At 41.8% G+C, this 19,780-nt stretch overlaps 1 protein-coding gene across 2 annotated transcripts in view; it reads right to left on the bottom strand.

Moving 5' to 3' along the window:
• Window positions 1–19,780, bottom strand: part of Sec24d (SEC24 homolog D, COPII coat complex component) — a 95,462-nt gene that overhangs the window by 43,081 nt on the left and 32,601 nt on the right. For both annotated transcript variants that reach the window (XM_029537347.1, XM_021195252.2), the window contains exons 8-9: window positions 18,455–18,582; window positions 1,808–1,946 (exon numbers count right to left, since the gene is read on the bottom strand). In XM_029537347.1, coding sequence (XP_029393207.1) covers window positions 1,808–1,946; window positions 18,455–18,582 — 267 coding nt within the window. The remainder of the gene's footprint in view (window positions 1–1,807; window positions 1,947–18,454; window positions 18,583–19,780) is intronic.

Genomic DNA, 19,780 nt, shown 5'->3' with positions numbered 1-19,780 from the left:
TTTTGCTAAGAACAGCATCTCTCTTTGTTTAAAAAAAAAAAAACGACAAAAGCAGCACCTTCAGGGTTGACACCAACACTCAGCAGTCTTTAAGCTCAGCTGTGAACATGCAAATTATAACAGAGGATGAATTTTCTAAAGTTGGACTTCCAAAAACTTTAGCAGAAGTTTGAGTATTCTATGTCCTTAGCATATCATGGTTTAGAAGTGAGCTCTACAGTTTATATTTACATATTTGACTTTGAACTTGACAAATTCAGTATCTTGAACAGATTGCAGAAGAGGAAGTCTCTCTCCATGAATGAACCAGAGGGACCATGATGGGGACTTAGTTACATGTCTGTGCCATACAGATTTCTGAGTAATCTGGCTTATAACATGTGAGATGGTAATTTCTATATAGCATAATGTATAATTCACTCACACTCACACATCTACACAGTGTGACTTTTTAGAGATTAATTCTACAAGCTCATTAACATTTAATATTATCTGTCATCTACCATCAACCAAAATTCAAGTCACGCCATAAATTATGCTTTGCCATATGATTTGTTTCTCTTCTGGTGTGTGTGTGTGTGTGCATGTGCACACGGGCGCACCCATGTGCATAGCTGTTGTACAAGGGAAGCCAGAGATCAACCTCAGGTGTTGTTCCTCACGAGCCACCTACTTTGTTATTTGAGACAGGGTCTCTGGGGCTTGGAGCTCGACCATTTAGCTGGGCTGGTCCTCCAGTATGTCACAGGAATTCTCCTGCTTCAGTATCTCCAACCCTTGGGGCTACCAATATGCATCGCCATGCTTTGCTTATCTTTCATATGGGTGCTAAGGACCAAACTCAGGTCCTCAGGCTGGTGGGACAATCGTTTTATCTATGAGCTCTCTCTACTGTGGCTTCACTCACACTGTCTAATAACATCAACATTAGTGGATGTTGTGCTAGGATGAAACAAAAATACATAGAAAGTCATAATAATGTCCTACCTCCTTAAGATTCAACATTTATATAAAAAGGAGAAAGTCCTTGGGTAGATCTTAGCTTTTCTATTTATTTATTTATTTATTTATTTATTTATTTATTTATTTATTTATTTATTTAAAAGGCCAGATTGTATTCCCCTCCAGTCCACCCTCTGACTGTTCCACATCCCATACCTCTTCCCTGCCCCCCACCTCCCCATTTCCATGAGGTTGTCCCCACCCCCTTACTCCACCTGACCTCTAAACTCCCTGGAGCCTCCAGTCTCTTGAGAGTTAGGTGCACCCAGACCTGGCAGTCCTCTGCTATATATGGGGGGGGGGTGCGGGGGGCTCAGCTGGTGTATGCTGTCTGAGAGATCTCTGGTCCAGGTTAGTTGAGACTGCTGGTCCTTCAAAGGGCTGCCCTCCATCTTTTCTTAAATACCAATGAGCTTCTATTTAAGAGCAATCCAGGACTGATGAAAAGAGATGTTTCTAGAACTTATCTTCTGAAAAGGCAAGAAGTAATGTCTCATACTGCCTTCAAATGGGGCACTGTGGAAGGAGATGCGGCTCCCCCATCACACACTTCAGTTTTATGCAAAGGTCTGCATGATTTCCGTGTGGGGCTCCTGCAGCTACAGACAGATAACAGGAACCTAGTTCCATTAGTAATAGCTTCCAATAGTTTCCATAAGGAAATTACAAGTAGTGCCACCGGGGGTGGGGGTGGGGCGGAGGCTGGAAGAGGATTCTGTCTGTCTTTCCTAAGCTAGGGAGTGAAATACATCTTATTTTTTAAATAAAAGTGTTACAACATGCAGTTAATAGCTCCATTTACTACCTTCATTCACGCAGTTGCAAAATCCGCACTGATAGCGCCGCCCGCCTTCGATGAACTGCATGAACGGGCACATGTAGGCTTTGCATCTGTTGCACCTCACGGGCCCACTCTCCCCATGGTTTACCAAGTACAAGGGGGTCTGGAAGAAAGAAGGAAATGGAATGAATCAGGAGTTCAGGGGTTCCGGGTGTAATCAGGATCCTCCAGTGGGACTGAATAGGAGGCATTTGTCACGACAGTGAAGACCCTCCCCGACCACCAGTGAATTCAAGGATGATAACACAGTCCATCACATTCAAGCAAAGACTGTTTAAATTCATATATATATATATATATATATATATATATATACACACATATCTCACTTACAAGCCTATCTCACTTGTAAACATAATAATCCCTGCATGTTAATGTCAATGTGTATGCATGATGTGTGTGTGTGAAATAGAATATATAAACTATAATAATGTAAATAGTTCATTAAGCTTATGTTTAAATGTCCCAATGCTTATAGCACACATCCTGCTGAACTGTATACACTCCAAACAAAATAATGAGATGGTGATGTAAAGGTCTATATGTATGGTACCATTCTGTTCACGCAGTTTCCTCAAGTTATACAAATGACTTCTTTTGAAATAAAACTATTTGGCCTGGAGAGATGGCTCAACAGTTAAGAGCACTTGAAGACCTTACAGAGGACCCAGGTTCAATTCCTAGTACCACTATGGTGGCTCACAACCATCCCTAACTCCAGTTCCAGTGGACCTGATGCCTTCTGACCTCCATGGGCACAGGGCACACTCCTGTTGAACATACATACATACACGTAGACAAAATACTTACACAAAAAATAAAATGAATACATTTAATAAAGAAATTTATAAAAATGAAACTATTTGAAAAAATACACAAGAATGTCCCCCTATTTAGGGCTGGAGGCTAATTATGCCTTTTTGCTACTTTATTAAGTGACAAAGCTTTATAGTACACTCATTGTGGCTGGTCATACTTGACAGCACTGGGGAAAAATACTTGTTTTAAAGGCATCTTTCTCATCAACATAATGTGGAAAGCCAGACTGAAAGCCAACGGTCCTTGCTTCTCGCTTCTTAATGCTTCCAGGCTTTGCAATAAAACCCGAGACCCTTCTTGCTTTTACAAACCTGTTTAAGGAGACCATTTTCAGAAATGCCTGAGAACTATGGAGCTGATCATGTCAGCTAAAAATTTAAAGGTAAAAATAAATAAATTTTTAAAAGTTGTAAATAAAGAAGGCTGCTTTTAATGGAGGCCTGATGAGCAGGGACTCATCAGGTGGGTTGAGGGTCATCAGGTGGGTTGAGGGTCATCAGGTGGGGTGAGGGCCATCAGGTGGGGTAAGGGTCATCAGGTGGGGTGAGGGTCATCAGGTGGAGGTGAGGGTCATCAGGTCATCAGGTGGGGGGGGAGGGTCACCGGGTGGGGTGGGGATAAGGAATCATCAGGCCATTTTCTCCTAAAAGCTTAGAAACCCTAGGCCTAATGTTTGCCTTTGCCAGAGGTTCCAAGTGCAAGCTAACTCACTGGGGTTTCAGAAATGAGCTGTGAGGTCTCAGAACAGTGGTGGGAGAGGGAAGGGGAGGGAGGGGAGTTGCCAGGACAAGGATTAATGTGTGCGTGTACAGACATGGTCTTGGCACGGGTGGCTGGAGAAAGGTAGTTACCATTGTTTCTATCCAGAATGATTTTATATCTCTAAAAGGCACTTAGCACATAAAAAACTGTCTCTAATGGGGGCCAGTGAGAGCTGGACAGTATGTACTGTACTTGGGTTCTGAAGACAAACTTCTCAGTTACTGCAAAATGAAAATGTTCTCATAAAAAAAAAATGGTCTAGGGGAGAGAATATCTCCTACCTTCCAGGAGACTAGAATACGGTTATGAACTAGTTGTTAAAAACTGAGAGGCATTTTTAAGCATCCAGGAATTTGCTTCAAACCTACACATGGATGTACACTATAATGTTTTTACATAAACCTTTCATTTGAAAGACATAAGCTGGCCAGAGTTTGCTCTTCTTAGCTAGTAGCAAATAAAAGATGATCCAGGAACCAGAGGGGGTGGGAAGATGCAGGCACCAAACAAAAAGACAGAGAGCAAAGTGACTAGAGAGACAGAGAGTATGAAAGATGGCAGCAAAGGGCCCAGGTTACTGTTTCTGCTGTTCCCGAGACCAGAGGACACCTTCTGAAGCCTGAGGAGTGCTGCAGTTTGTCTTCAGTATGCCCAGATTCTACTTCTTTGTCCCTTTGTCTCCAAAGACTTCAAAGGCTACAATACATTCTCAGAAATACTTTAGAAACAAACGCGACACAGTTATTTGCTAGACAAGCGTATTTGCCTTTCTTTTTGATATTACGATTTGCCCAAAGGCAGACCTTGCTTAAAGTGTCTGGGAACTATCACCGATCACCATGTACACATTCCAGTCCTGGCAGATTCGAACTCACAGAAAGAAGCATGGCTGCCCAGCAAGTCGAGTCAGAACTTTATCTCGCTATTAAGAACACTTAGGCTTCCCTGTGCTCCGTCTTTCAGGAAGCAGACGGTGATAGGGAAGGTCTTCAGTCAACCAGGGTGGCCGTAAAGAATGTTAAAAGCTTTTTAACTGTTTATGTTTAATTTGGGGGGCGACAGAGGAGGGTTTTTTAATGGCACAGTCTTGTTTAATCTCGCAGGTTGTGTTGAAAACCATCAAGATTTATTCTCCCTCCCCGTGTCCATTTGTCGGCTCCACAGAAGTATGCATAAGCTTGGAAAGAGTTAAGCTGCCTTTTCCTCTATGTTTAATTTTAGTGTGTGTAGAAACGTGTGCATGTGTGTGCGCGCGTGCACACTGTGTGTGTGGAGTTCCTTCTTCTCCTGTGTGTGTGTGTGTGTGTGTGTGTGTGTGTGTGTGTGAAGTTCCTTCTCCAGAGCCAGCTAAGCTGCTCCCTTTCCTTAGCCAGGGTTTTGCACCACACCTGCCCCAGCAGCGTCTTCTAAGAATGCTTTTACCTTTGGCCTCTAGCCCACTCCTGCTCACTCTCCCCCCTCCCCCCTTTTTTTCTATTATTAGTTCTGCTGCCATGTCATATGAGTTTATCAGCATGTAAGTGATAGGGACACGGAAGGTCAAGGACCAGGATGAACTTGAATCTCCTGTTTTTGGGTTATCAAGAGTGTGGCCAATAGTATATTGATACTATTTTTATTAAAATGTCTTCATTGAACAAAATCCTTTTGTGTATGTAAAATAACCACTCAGAGTTGGCCAACAGGGTCCTGTGGACTGTGAAAACATTGCAGGCTAATGCCAAGCCTACTGGCTACTCTCCAGTAGACCCTGTTGCTAAAGAAACTAATATCAAATATGTAGACACCACACTGGTGTTAAGTAGAAGTTTCACTCCTAGAATTCATAGTTCTAGATGGTACTCTCTGCATGTTACCTGGGGAGAGAAGTAATCGTTACTGTTGCCTAGCTACAAACCCTAGGACCTACAATAGCAATCAGCCTACAAGATATACTAGCACAACAGTAGCACAAACGTTATGCGGATCACTGAGCACTTTTTGCTTGGATGTTAGGCCTAATCCAGGAGACAGAACCCATATCTGAAACTGCTAAGGTGGCCAGGAACCTGACACTAGATAGGTCATGGGCCTACAGGAAAACCTACTGCTTGTTATAAAGGGACACAGCAACAAAATGACCCCTGATAACACACTGCTACACCCACACATCGGAACACCGTTCAGCCTTCATCAGAGAAGCCTCTTCATGCAGGAGATGGGAACTGTTAACACAGAGACCTACAACTGGACACTGTCCAAAGACTAAGGAGACACGGGGGCACTCAGCCACCCCCACACAGATGTGAGATCTCCATCAACCCCTCCACCTAGGCTCATGAATCTCTGTGGAAGAGGACGTGGGAAGATCGTGAGAGCCAAAGATGATGGATGACTCCGAGGAAACAGCTTTTTGTTGTTGCTGTTGCTATTGTTGCTGTTTTATTTTGTTTTTCAGACACAACAGGATGGATGCACCTATGAGTTCACAGAGCCTATGTCAGCACACAAGACCTGCGCAGGTTCAAACCAGACACAATCCCAGCTCTGAGAAGGGGAAGTGGACACGAGACCTCACCCCTAACCAAGAAGCGGTCTGTAACTGATATCTGCTAGTAAAGAGGGAAAAAATCCATTTTCTCCAGTGGAGTGTCCCTGATTCTAACGACCACGTTCCAGGGCAGGCTCCATACCCAGGAACAGCAAGGCCAACACAAAATGAATTCTATGTTTTTGATGTGTGCACTTTTTGTTTTAGTAATTTTTTTTTGTATTACTGGTTTTTGTTTATTTTTATTTTGGCTTCTTAATGTTTTGGGTTATTATTTTTTTTGAAAGGAGAAGGGGATGAAGAACATGAAACTGGCTGGGTGAGGGGGTAGAGAGGATCTGGGGAGGAGAAAATTATACTAAAATATCTTGTATGAAAAAGAACATTTTAAACAAATGAAAATTACTCAGAATTAATATACAATCGTTGATTAAAAACAAAATAACTCTGGATTATTTTACTACATTAAAGCGGGTATTACAGAGTCAGTCAACATCTCCCTAACATCACTGATACAGTATTGTGAGTGTCCCTATTTTAACGATCAGCTCACTCTCACTCTTTCAGACAGTGGTGACAGTCTTGCCTTGGCCTCTGAGCCACTATCTGCCTGAGTGGGGCTTCCCATGCACGGAACAGATAGGTGACAGACAAGCACGAATGTGCCATTTCTTTAAGGCCAGGGCATGGGCAGAAAGAACACACTGCCCAACGCCACCAACAAAAGCTATAGAAGGAGACGTAAAACCCGTCACAGATTCCATCTTCAAAGCAAACTCAGATGCTCAAGAGGCTGAGCGCCTGGGTCGGAAAACCCATGCAATTTTTCGCGATCTTTAGGTTTTTGTTTGGGCGTCTGCATTGTTGCAAGCACTGTAAATACAAAGTACAGACAGAGTAGGGGCATAAGCTTGTAATTCGGGCCACAGGGCGGCTGTGGGAGGAAGATTCTAAGTTGAGGGCAAACTTTGACACAGATCATGTGTCCACAAAGCTCTAGGCTCATAAGTTTTGCTGTATATTGTCTATCCTAGGACAGAAAGCTGCTAAATAATAAACCCAGGAAACCAAAAATTTTAAATTGTTTTATAGAATGTGTCCACTAGGTGGCACCATGGGACTGAAATTGAATACAGTTTTCCTGTGGGTACCGTCCAAGATGAAGGTCACAACCACTTGTGTGACTTTAGTAACATTTAGCCAAACTTAGAGCAGCTAGTACTTCATAAAAATAATTTATAAATTTTATTAAAATTATCCAACAGTTTAAAACTATTCTAAAACAAATTAATATATATACTATAGACATATAGACATATATTTCATAGAAATTAAGGCAATTTACCAAACTTAAGACAGTAGGAAAAACTGTATTTTAAATGTTGCTACTATTTTGCCAACTTCTCCTTGACTCTACATAGGAAAACAGAGATGCTGTTGGGACTGAGAGGCACCAGCATAGCATGCAACATCACAGTAACCTAAAAGCCAAGGGTATAAGGAGGCCAGCACTCCCACGGCGGCACCCACCTCCTGTTCTGTACCCTGGCAATCAAGGGACACAGGAACAACAGAGCAGACAGTGCCCAGCGCTGAGTCATGACTGTGGGCAGCACTGCGATGGAGAAAAGCACAGTACCGGTGCTGATGCTGTACAAGGCCCAGCAACCACGCCTAAGATTAGTCACCTCCTGGCCAGTGGCATCCAGGATACTGTGGGTGAGTGCCTGCCTGACTCTTCTTATTTCCTGCCTTTGCCTCACTAGACACTTTCCTTAAATTTTTAATTAAATATAATTACATCATTTCCTCCCTTTCCTTTCCTCCCACCAACCCCTCCCATGTTTTCTCCCTCCAATGCTTCCCAAACCCCTCTTCATTCTCTCTCAAATTCATGGTCTCCTTTGCTTGATTAATATATATTAACTATATTGATTATATATAATTAATTATATATAATCAATATAATTAATATATTGACTTTTATATATCCATGTATGTAAGAATATACACACACATAGATGCACACATATAAATATAAAGCTAACCTGAAGGCCCAGAAGCAATGCCATACTCAGCCCTTGCCTCTGGCAGTCTCTGAACACACAGTGACTTGCCTGCCTGAAGAATGCTTTTTCTGAGTGATACTAAACATCACACCTTGTATCTTCTATATACAACTCAAAGATCACATTTATATTTTAAAGAATTTTTGTAGTTGGCTCTATTGCACCATTGAGGAAAAAAATGTAAAATTGTTCAAACTTAAAAGAAGATAACTTTCTGGAAGTATAAGATTAAGTTACTCTGCCTTCAGGGGGGAAGGTACACATCAGCACACGAGATAAAGAGATGGCTCTGGGTGGCCTCTTCAGGTTCTATATCCCCAGTGCTGTGAGTCATAGCTAAGGTCGCCTCCACTGATTCTTGGGTGTCTCCCCTATCTGAGGTCTCTGTCGGGTCCTCTAGTGAGATTATATTCCTCACACAAAAAGTGGTCTGCTTGGACTGGGTTAGCCTGCCAGCTAAGGGATGCATTTGCGAAGATCCACATTGTTGTTCTTGCTGGAACTGGTGTTAGAAACTTCCGGGTAAACGCTACACAATGAATGCAGTACACAGGATCGCTATAGTTCAATATCATTTCCTTCCATCTCTCATAAACCTTGACCAATTATAGGAGTGCTTTTATCTCTAAAAGGGAACCATATCTTAGCGTTCAAATGCAGGCCACTTGAAAAAGCACGCTTAATTGAAAAGACAACGCACAATGTTCTAGGGACACTGAAAGCTTATCTTGGACTTAAAGCCCTTGGAATCAAGTGTGTTTCTTCCCTAATAGGAAACGCAGTATCTATTAAGTATCTCATCCTCAAACAGAAGTTGAAAGGGCTGAAACAATTGCTCGAAGACCGGACTGCCTTTGCTTTTCTCAGAATTCAGTCAGAGGAAGTCCCCTTCATGATTTGATGTGGGCATCTAGCCAAGAGCCAGCCCGAGGACAGAACTGAAAAGAAGATCTTAAAAAGTTGCAAAAAGAGCTGGGCGTGGTGGCACAGGCCTTTAATCCCAGCACTCGGGAGGCAGAGGCAGGTGGATTTCTGTGTTCAAGGCCAGCCTGGTCTACAAAGTGAGTTCCAGGACAGCCAGGGCTATACAGAAAAACCCTGTCTCGAAAAACCAAAAAAAAAAAAAAAAAGTTGAAAAAAAATTATATAAAAGGTATATGACCAATTTGAAGGCACCTAGAGAAAAGCATTTATATTTTTATATAAATCAATAATGAGCTATAATAAGGAAGATGGCTTTTAATTTCTATTAAAACATAGTAATAATTGATAAGTATGAGGTAACATACATTTTCCCTACCTTCCTGTAAGAAAGAATTACATCATGTATTTTAATTCTTTAGATAAAGAGCTCAGAAAAACCTTTTCTAACTATAAAGGACACAGAAGTATGAAGTGCTCTAAACCAAGGCATAACTTAAGTCTCATCTCAGCACAGAGACTGTAATAAGTTTCATTTTATGTCCATAGCCCAGTTAAGGGTTAAGGACAGTGATCTTGGGAGTCAATGGGCCCTACCGAATCCATCTATACCACACATACACTGATAGCTCCTCTGTATGTTGTCATTTGAAGACTTCGTCTTTTTAAAGATAAAGTAAATGGTACCATGAGAAAGTTGCATGCTCAAATAAACGAGTGGTTCGTTTACTCCTGCATCACAGCCACTCAGGAAATGTCATCTTTAGGAAATTGCTGCATCAGATCCCAAACAAAATTTGTCAAGCTGAAGAGGTTAAATGCTGGCAGTTCCAGTTAGGCGACATCCTGGCCAGAGGAAACAGCAGGGAGAAACCCAACCAGTGGGCAGGGAGGGATAAGCAAGCTAATTAGGCAGTGATTGAGGGCAGTGAGATGTGGCGGTAAGGATACAGATGACACTAAGGACACACACACACACACACACACACACACACACACACACACACACAGCCTTGAAAGCATAACACAGAATGCAATGCAATGTGCTCCACTGGAAACCACGGACTTCAGCTGACGAAAGTCATGACTCCTGGCTCATCAACGCTAACACACAAGCAGCAGATACATCTGGTTCAGTATGGGAAGAGGTTACACGTGTGCGGGAACAGGAAGCCATGGGAAGCTTCTAGATTTTCATGTCTCTTTGTTATGAACCTAAATCACTACTAAAATAAATGTGCCTAAAACACATGTGTAAGAGAACTGTTTAACTTTGGACACTGACTAGATATTTGATTTAATGAACTGTGGTTGTTTTAACCGCAGTTCTGATATCCTGTTTATAGTCAAGGGTCTTTATTGCTTTGAAAACAAAAGTGAATGATGGTCTTATTTTCCCAAACAAACCATGCGAACTTTATATGTATCTCTCAGAACATCCCCCACCTGCACATATGCGCACATGTATGAACATTGTGTACCTTCATGAGATGAGATGCAATGGCAGAAACAAATGCTGTGGCATTGGGATAAAAGCGAAGCCTAAAACATTCTTACTGAAAAGAAATGCCCAAAGCCACAGCCACCCTGGACAGCACAGTGCTCTTTCCTGGTAGGGGACTAAAGGCAGAGGATGTGTAGCGTATACCCACATGGTTGTTTTCCATGAAAACACCCACATGAGAAGCATTACTTCGCACATGCAGCCCTCACATCACAAGAGAGATGCACAGCAATCGCTTGAGCACATAACCGTGAGAACCTTAGCAGGCTACTTGACCTTTAGAGTATCTCCCTATGTAGGAGATACCATGTAATGATAACGTTTAAATAGTATCTAGAATTAAAATGGTCTTTTAGGCCCTGAGACTTTAATAAGGAGAAACCCCAGAATGGTCTCTACTCTTACAAAAGCATGCAGAAGGACATTCATCACATATACAAACACAAACTCAAACTCAGTGTGTGAGGACAGGTGCAGAGAAGGGGGCAGCAGGGGTGGAAAGCTCTCCTAAGGAGGTAACCAAGCTGAGATCTGGAAGATGAATAGCTTGGCAGCAGGCAAGATGGCTCTGCAGGTAAGGGTACCTACCACCGAGCCTGAAGCCCTTTGTTCCACCCCTGTAACACACACACACACACACACACACACACACACACACACACACACACACCCAACTCCCAATTCGCAAATGGACCTCTGATCAATACATACCCCCCCAGTCTCTCTCTAAGCAAGTGGGTTATATTTGTTGATGTTTAGGGAAGGACTCGGTTATCTTTAAGGGGCTGGCCACTGTAAGTTTTACCATGCTCCAGTAAATATATGGGCAACAGGAACTGGACTTGTAATGGTTTTTTCTTTTTTTTTCCTCTTTTGTTTTGAGTGAGGTCATATTGGTGAGGGGGTGGACCTGGGAGGACTAGGATGCGAATGGAATCAGGTTGCGTTATGTGAAATTTCTAAACAATCAATAAAAATATCAAGTCAAGAGAAAAAAATTAAAAACCACAATGAATGTCGAGGAAGAGAAGAGGAAGAAGATGAAGAGGAGGAAGAGGAGGAGAAAGAGGAGGATGAAGAGGAAGAAGAGGAAGAAAAAGAAGAGGAGGAAGAAGAGGAGGAGGGAGAGGAGGAGGAAGAGGAGGAGGAAGAAAAGGAAGAAGAGATAGAGGAGGAGAAAGGTGGAGGAGGAAGAGGAGGAGAAAGAAGAAGAAGAGGAAGAGGAGGAGGAAGAGGAAGAGGAGGAGGAGGAAAGCAAGCATGCGTTAGGGAGCTCCCCGTCAGGTGGCTTATCTCCGCACCTAACAGAGAAGCTCTTCTCTAGTCCAGCCTCTGGAACACAGTGTCCCCAGCCACCAGGCTGTAAAGCACAAACTTACTTCCCTTGCACATTGGGGCATGGCAAGAGGTTTTGCTTTAATGCTTATTTCTCCCAAGATCATTCTTCATCTAACAAAAAATGAAAAATTATGAAGAATAGCTTTGTGATGGGGAAAACTGGCTCAGTACATTTTGTTTCTAAACCATTAACTGAAACAGAATTCAGACAAGCTTTGCCCTGATAAATGTGGATTCACCACAGTTTGCTATAGCATGACAGCGCAGCTCTGGGGGGGGGGGGGGGGGGCGATTGCATTTTTCAGCTGCCGGTCCTGTTCCTAGAACAGTCACAAAACTGATCCAAAACACAGGGAGATTAAGGTTCAGTTTCAAAGAAACTTTATACAATAAAGGCCCCTAAATGCTTTATTCATTGCTCTTAGCATTCTGTCTTGGTACAAGCACTTTACCCTTCCAGGTTCTCCCTTTGGTCAACATATGTAAACTATTGCAGTAAAGCTTGGATTTTCATATCATAACCCACGCCTTTAAGGTCAATTTGGAATTTTGAAACATCTGTTCAAAAGTAATTTAAGTCGTAAGTCTCCTTTAAATTCTAAAAGGAACTACAGAGACCACAATGTTTTGTCATAGTTTACTGATAGAACATAGATATTTATGTGTAAAAGTAGCTGCATGTTTGCCCACATGAAATTCTAATAACATGAATTATATAAACATAAGAGTGCAGGCTGGATGCCCAGCAGAGACTGGATAAGTGACAGGCAGCAATTGCTTTCTAGTCCTGTAGCCTGTAACTGCCCGACCCAGGAATGGAGGCCCAAGGTCCCAACAGCAAGCCCCAGCAGAGGCCCACAATCACCTCTGGGCTCCTCGCCTAGTTTTCTGCACTTGGTTGCCATATACTATGGTTTGAGAAATGGAGTCAATTTTGAACACTTCCTTAGACGTCTTAAGAGTCTTCATAACTGTCTTATTGTCTGCCTTTTCCAGTTAGCCTTTCTCATTAATAAGTAAGAGAATTTGCTAAGTCGGTTCTTACAAATACTAAGTTTATTAAAATACATTTTAATAAGCAGATTCCAAAATGATGTCCTTGCTACCTACAGAATTTGTAGGAAGGTAAAGTTATAAGCAGACTATAGTCATTTACAAGTATGAAACAAAATGGCCAATATATGACACGAACTTGTACTTCACTAGCAACACATTCAGCTACAGCTATGCTGAAAATACAAATTTAGATGCCTAAAGACCTATGAACTAACCACAATTCTGCTATTTAGTTGAACTTTGTCTATACAACCCCAAGGAAATCCTCCTTATTCACTGATCAATTCTGGATTATCTTGGTCTTCAGAGAATATGAAAATCTGGCTTCACACACGAGTTCATTCATAAACTCAGAGGAACCAAAGGGCCCATTACCCTTAGTAAGAAAAAGGAATGCCCTTCTTCATACTTAACCAAATAAAACCTCCCTCGGCTAGCTCCTTCCAGCCCAGTGGAACCTGAAGAACTGTTTCCAGCCGGAGTTCCAGCAGCATCAATCCCTGGCCCTGGGACAGTACTGATGTGAAACAGCCTAAACCTGTAGAGCCTCATCATAAAAGAACGGAGACAAGAAGGGGGAGGAAGAGGGTGACATGTACGTTACAAACTGTAATTTTCCCAAAAGGAGGATGGATTGCACGGTCATCCTGACATAAACTATGCTCTAGGGAGACAGAACGTTTTTCCTCTGGTATATTAAACAGAGTATCCGCTCTGCCAAAATTTGTCATCTCAGGCATGCAGGGCTGGCTGGGAAGCCAATGCATGACCATGACGATCAATCGGTCCCCTCCACATGGATGGAAAGACCTTCCCTGGTAGAATACACCAGTGCCCGGCTCATTTCCTTTGTCTGTTAACACCATTCGCCAGCTCTTGGACACAATTCTGATTTCTTTCCAAGGCCATCATCTTCATATACAATGAGTTATAAGAATATGAACTCAGGGGCTGGAGAGATGGCTCAGCGGTTAAGAACACTGACTGCTCTTCTTGAGGTCCTGAGTTCAATTCCCAGCAACCACATGGTGGCTCATAACCATCTGTAATGGAATCTGATGCCCTCTTCTGGTGTGTCTGAAGACAGCAACAGTGTACTCATACATAAAATAAACAAATCTTAAAAAAAAAAAAAAAGAATATGAACTCACTCAGAGAAAGGACTAAAAGAGTGATAAACAGTAGACGAGCTTCTTTATTAAACCATATCTCAGATAAAATGTTCCCTAAATGTGAACTCTACAAACAAGAGTGGATTTAAAGAACCCCCTTTTCGCATTGGAAAAAAAAAAAAAAAGTAGCTGTGTGTTTGCAAATTTCTCTTGACCTGGTCAAGAGTTGCTGGTGTTTTCTCCCTAACTCTAAAGTCTACTTCAGTTCCTAGTGTAACGTAACAAAGACGACATCAGCAAAGTGTAGACCAAAGCTCATCACTGCTAAGGCAACAGTGACCTGATTGTTATATCCACTGATGATTAAAAAGTACACACAAATAGCCACCGATGGAATAGCAGCCTCTGCTGTCTGGATTGTAATGCATATTACTCATTCCATCTACCTAGAGGGACGCACAAAATGTAAAGATCTCGTGTTTCATAGAAAAATATCCAAGTGAAATCAGTCATGACCTCCAGTCTCTTCACACTTGACACCAAGAGGATTTCCACCTCAGTTTTTAAACTACTGCATCAAAAGTAAAAAGATTTAACAAAATTGTGAACATGACCAGTAACTTGATGGAAAAATAAAAGCCACTTCAGGGTTAACTATATTGAATACAGAAATGAGCTCTGCTTAAAACACAGTCTAAGCCTTAAGGTTTTATGGTATGTAGTGTGGCATGTTAGACGATGATGAACCAGCCCTGTCCTTGGAAGCAGCAGCCATCTCCAAAGCAAATGCTGGCAGGAACAGTCTCTGGTAATAACTGCCTGGCGAGGGTTAGTTTTACAGGCCGTTGCTAACACAATGCATACTTTTAAAGGTTTTGTCAAACAACAGAACCGACAATTAAAAAGCCAGGCTACATAAACTCTTTTGAGAGATGCCGAACCAGATTACTCAAAAAGACTCTACACAGTGTGGTGATGATGGTCACGTTAGCCCACACCAAATAAAATCTAACCATTTAGGAAATCCACAAACAATAAGTCACCTATTACAGGGGGCACTAATTTTGAATGATATTCATACGAAAACTATATTCATACAATCCATTTGCTTAGGAAAGGTATTTTACTTTAGATTTATTTATTTATTTTTATTTTATGTATATGAATGTTTTTGCCTGAATGTATGCCTGTGAACCAGGTGCATGCCTGGAGCCCACAGACGCCAGAAGAGGACATCAGATACACTGGAACTAAAGTTATAGATGGTTCTGAGTCACCATGTTGGTATTGGGAATCAAACCCGGGCCCCCTGGAAAACCAGTTGGCGATCTTACCCACTGAGCCAACTCTCTAGTCCCAAGAAAGGTATTTGAAAACTTATTGTCTTGAGGGTTGGGCATTGTGGCTCACACATGTAATCCTAGCACTCAGAAGACAGGTGGAACTCTGTAAGTTCAAGGCCAACCTAGTCTACACAGTGAGATCCTGTCTCAAAACACAAATAATAAAACACAAAACCAGCTTTGGCCCTCATTTTTTACTACCGACTATATTTACTGAGCTTTGGTTTCTAACCTGAGCCATTTGATAAATGACAGTGATGCTAACTGGTACCCAGCAGTGTGAACAGGCACAGAGCAGAAACTCACTTTTGAGCATGTTAAATCTTGGGTTTCTATGAGAAGCATCTGAATACGTGGATATGGGTTTAATGGAGGGATGGATAGAAAGGGAGGGAGGGAGGAAGCGAGGGAGGGAGGGAGAAGGGAGAGAGAGAGAATATGAGAGAACAAGAGAAAGTGAGACTATGCCTTTAGAGAACTCTGGCACCTTAGTTGCTGACCTTTACTACACACCTAACTCTGCCTTAGTTTCCTCATCTCTGAAATGGGGATAATCAGGCTGGCTGGCAGTTTTTCAACGGTGTTTCTCCCTGCTGTGAAGGGTGAGGCAGCTCTACAAACAGCAGCATGGGACCAGGGCACAACACACTAACAAAAAAACAGAAATGCTGAGAGCATGGCACAGCTGTGCCAGCACTAATATAGTAATTTACATACTGACTTAGTCAAGGGGTGAATACACATACTTATATGTATATTTTAGAAATATGTGTATTGTACATGTAAAAGGAATCCCAAAAATTAGGTAAGAGCTGTCTGAAAAGTGGTGGTGGAACAGCAGTAAGAGAAGCGAAGAGGATCCTTCCCTGTGACTATTCACACTTTATAATAAAAATGTCATCATCTCAGCTAAGTGAAGAACAATGCTACATATTGTCATAAGGTGAGGACAAACATCAAGTGTACCCGTGTTTGTCCCTAGAGAAAAGGGGAGAAGCAATGAATGGGTTCAGGAAAGTGGAAATTACATATACCTAGGATGTAATGAATGGTTTCAGGAAAGTGGAAATTACATATACCTAGGGTGTGTTCATTCTCTAAAAATCACAATATAACAAGTATTAATAATTATTAATGATGGGTATAAGAGCGGCATAATAATGTACAATTTTAAAATTAAATTAAATTAAATTTTGCTCAAATCAAAGACCTTGAAATAAAGACTATCTCATAGAGTCTACCACATACTCATCCTGATTGCTAACATTAAAGCAAAGACATCATTAAACCCTAGGGCAGCTCTGGCATGTTAATGCAAGGTGAGCAAAACATCTGTGAGGTTTGGAAAACGGTCTGTGAGCTTCTTATAAATCCACTGAGTATTACCTTAGGAGGCTGAGGTGTATTTGTGGATGTTAGCTTAAGAAAAATGAGCTTATGTTCACGGAAAGACTTGTACAACATATTCACAGCACTTTTATTAATGAGGTAGAAAAAGCCCAGATGTCTACCAATAAAATACTGTGTGAGCAGACTGTCATAACTGTACAACAAAACACTTCTCAGAAATAAAAAAAGAAAGGTTGCTGATCCGTGAACCGCACTGAGTGCAAGAGAACACACTTTCACAGCATTTCTATCCTCTGTAACCTTAGCCATAGAAGGCACTAGACGAGAAATGCAAGTCTGTCATAGAAACCGTCAGAACAGTGGATACCAAGGAAGGGAGGTGGTGTGAAGGGTGGGAATGGCTCAGGGGCATGAAGGGCTTCTCTAGAGTAACCATGATAGTTTAAATTTTGGTAGGCACTGAGGTTACACAGGTATACGGATTTGCTGAAATGTAATCAACCCTGGCTTTAAGTCATGCATTTTTTTCATTTTGGTTTTGGTTTGTTTTAAAGGAGATCATTTAATTGGGGGCTCACTTACAATGTCAGAGGGTTAGTTATATTATCATTAACAAAGCTGTAACGACTTGTATAGCGCTGCTGAGACCGAGATAGGAGAGACCACGATTGCTGAATGTGCTTCCTGAGCTGCACATGGATTCTGGGGTTCTAAGGGCAGTTCCAGCCTCCCCATGGCCAAATCCTCAGTTCAGCCCATTCTCAAGGGAAGAGGTCCTACAGCATCGGAAGGCCGGAAGTATGCACAGAAGTATGCACGGGAGCCACAGGCCCCTTCTTTCTTCTTTTCCCTCAGGCGAGCGCCCTCCTTCCCCTCCTCTCCCCCCTACCTCCTCCTCTCCCTTAGAAAGAGAATCCACTCTCTCCAGCAAAGGATCGTCCCCCTCTGCAGATGTTGCTCCTTATATTAGATCAGCCTCCTTCTAAGGATCCCTAGACCCAAGGCTGAGGGTCCTTGGAGCGGGGAGTGGGAACTCTAACTTGAAGCACAGCTAGTGGAATAGAATGGCTCCGGCTAAGGGGCTGCACTCCTGTGAGCGGCCACATCAAAGCCTCACTGAACTGAGACTTTCTTTGCTATGGGCCTTCCCTCCCTGAGCATTTGATAGCCATCACTGAGGACCTTTATAAAAGGAATGGTTGCCGTGAGGAACAGAATTCTGACAGTCCAGATATCATGATCAAGTACTTCAGCAACCTAATACTTGATCAATATTAACAACAACCTACAACCATGGATTTTAAATATGAGCCACTTTTCTACTTTGTTTTACTACTAAACTATATATTGGGTATAGCCCTACAAACAAGTACACATATAGCTCTGCCTCTACTATGTTTCTAACATTTACTTTATGAGCATTCTGGCACAGTAACTATTAAAGCAGATATCTTAAGTTCAAGGACTTCTCCCACCAGAACACCTCCATGGCAGGGCCCTGAAATGGGCATTAGGCCTCCCTGGCAGTCATGTGCTTTGTCACCACACCACCTGCTCCTGGACAACACGTTTTGTGTGCACTATTAAGGTTAATGAATATATGACTCAGACCATCATGACTAGTATTCAGGGAATTACATAATACCACTTATAAGATTCTGATTTACAGATGAATTGTTTGACTAGGTATTTTGACATATACATTTAATCCACTTTCCCAGATTTTGGCATAACATAGAACAAAAGCTTGTCAAGGCCGTTTTGGAGTAAGCAGGTAGATTACTGAATCTCTTTTACTCATTCTTACCTCGTTGGGAGGAATGTCAGCAAAGGGTTTGATGACAGCAGCCAGTGGGATCTGAGCTTGCTTGGCCATGTCAGACGTGCAGGGAAAGCAGTACGTGGTGCAGCGAATGTAGCGGGGGCTCGAGTGGCCTGGGTCATTCAAGGTCACACAGACAAAGCTTAGTCAGAAGAAATATCCAGTCTAAGACACTCAAACAAAGGTACATCGAAACAATTCATCCTTATCTTACATTTTCCTTTGTTTCTAAAAAAAGTGTAGTATTGTAAAATTCTGTGATCTACATTCCAGGGACATACGCAATTTTACTAGAGAGATAGAAAAGAAATGTTTTATTACTATTAGTATTTTCCATAAACTGGGCCTTTAGTATAGTTCAAATATAGACGTGAGAGGGTTTATGGAGGATAAAACAAAGACATAAAGAGGGAAAGAATACAGTTTTAGGCTCACAGTCATTTCTTTTTATTAAGATTTATTTTTAGTTTTATTTATGAAAGTGTCTGTCTGGTGGGGGATGGGAGTGATCACCTATACCGGTGCCCATGGAAGCCAGAAGAGGGCACTAGATCCTCAGGAGCCAGGGTTACACGCTGCTGGGAGCTGCTAACATGGGTGCTAGCAACTGCACCTGGGTCCTGTGGAAGGGCAGCGCTCTTAACTGCTGAGCCAGCTCTCCAATCCAACAATCACCTCTTCATTCCCACTTCTACTAAGACATCTGCCATGTAGACCATTCATATAATCAAGTGAGACTTTGTCAAATATAATTGCAATTTGTTTCATTTTTTTCTTAAGTTTGTAAATTGAATTTATATATTAAAATCTACTTGTAAAAGAAATGTTACTTTTTAAAATCATCACAATCACTTTCAATATTCACTAGATTTTCTGACCAAATATATGTATTGTATAGCACACAGGAGAACTAAATTAACATCCATGAAGAATATTTTAGTCATTAGAATAATTAAGTATTTTTTTCTTCAAAAAGATAGCATAGTTAATAAATTGTGTTAGGAAAACTGGATATCTACACATAGAAGGACCTGATCACCCGGGATACAAATCAATTTCCAATGGATCAAAGATTTCAACATTAGACCACAAACGCTGGAACTAGCAAAACAAAGGGTTGGGAGAACATGTCAGGAATTAGGCTCAGGTAAGGAAGACTAGGGAGTGCACATCAGGATATAGGCTCAGGTAAGGAAGACTAGGGAGTTCACTTCAAGATATAGGCTCAGGTAAGGAAGAGCAGAGAGTACACATCAGGATATAGGCTCAGGTAAGGAAGAGCAGAGAGTACACATCAGGATATAGGCTCAG

The sequence above is a fragment of the Mus pahari genome, chromosome 4 (genome assembly GCF_900095145.1).
Source record: "Mus pahari chromosome 4, PAHARI_EIJ_v1.1, whole genome shotgun sequence".
Lineage (NCBI taxonomy): Eukaryota > Metazoa > Chordata > Mammalia > Rodentia > Muridae > Mus > Mus pahari.
The sequence above is the reverse complement of the archived record's forward strand: the minus strand, read 5'-3'. Positions and strand labels throughout refer to the sequence as shown.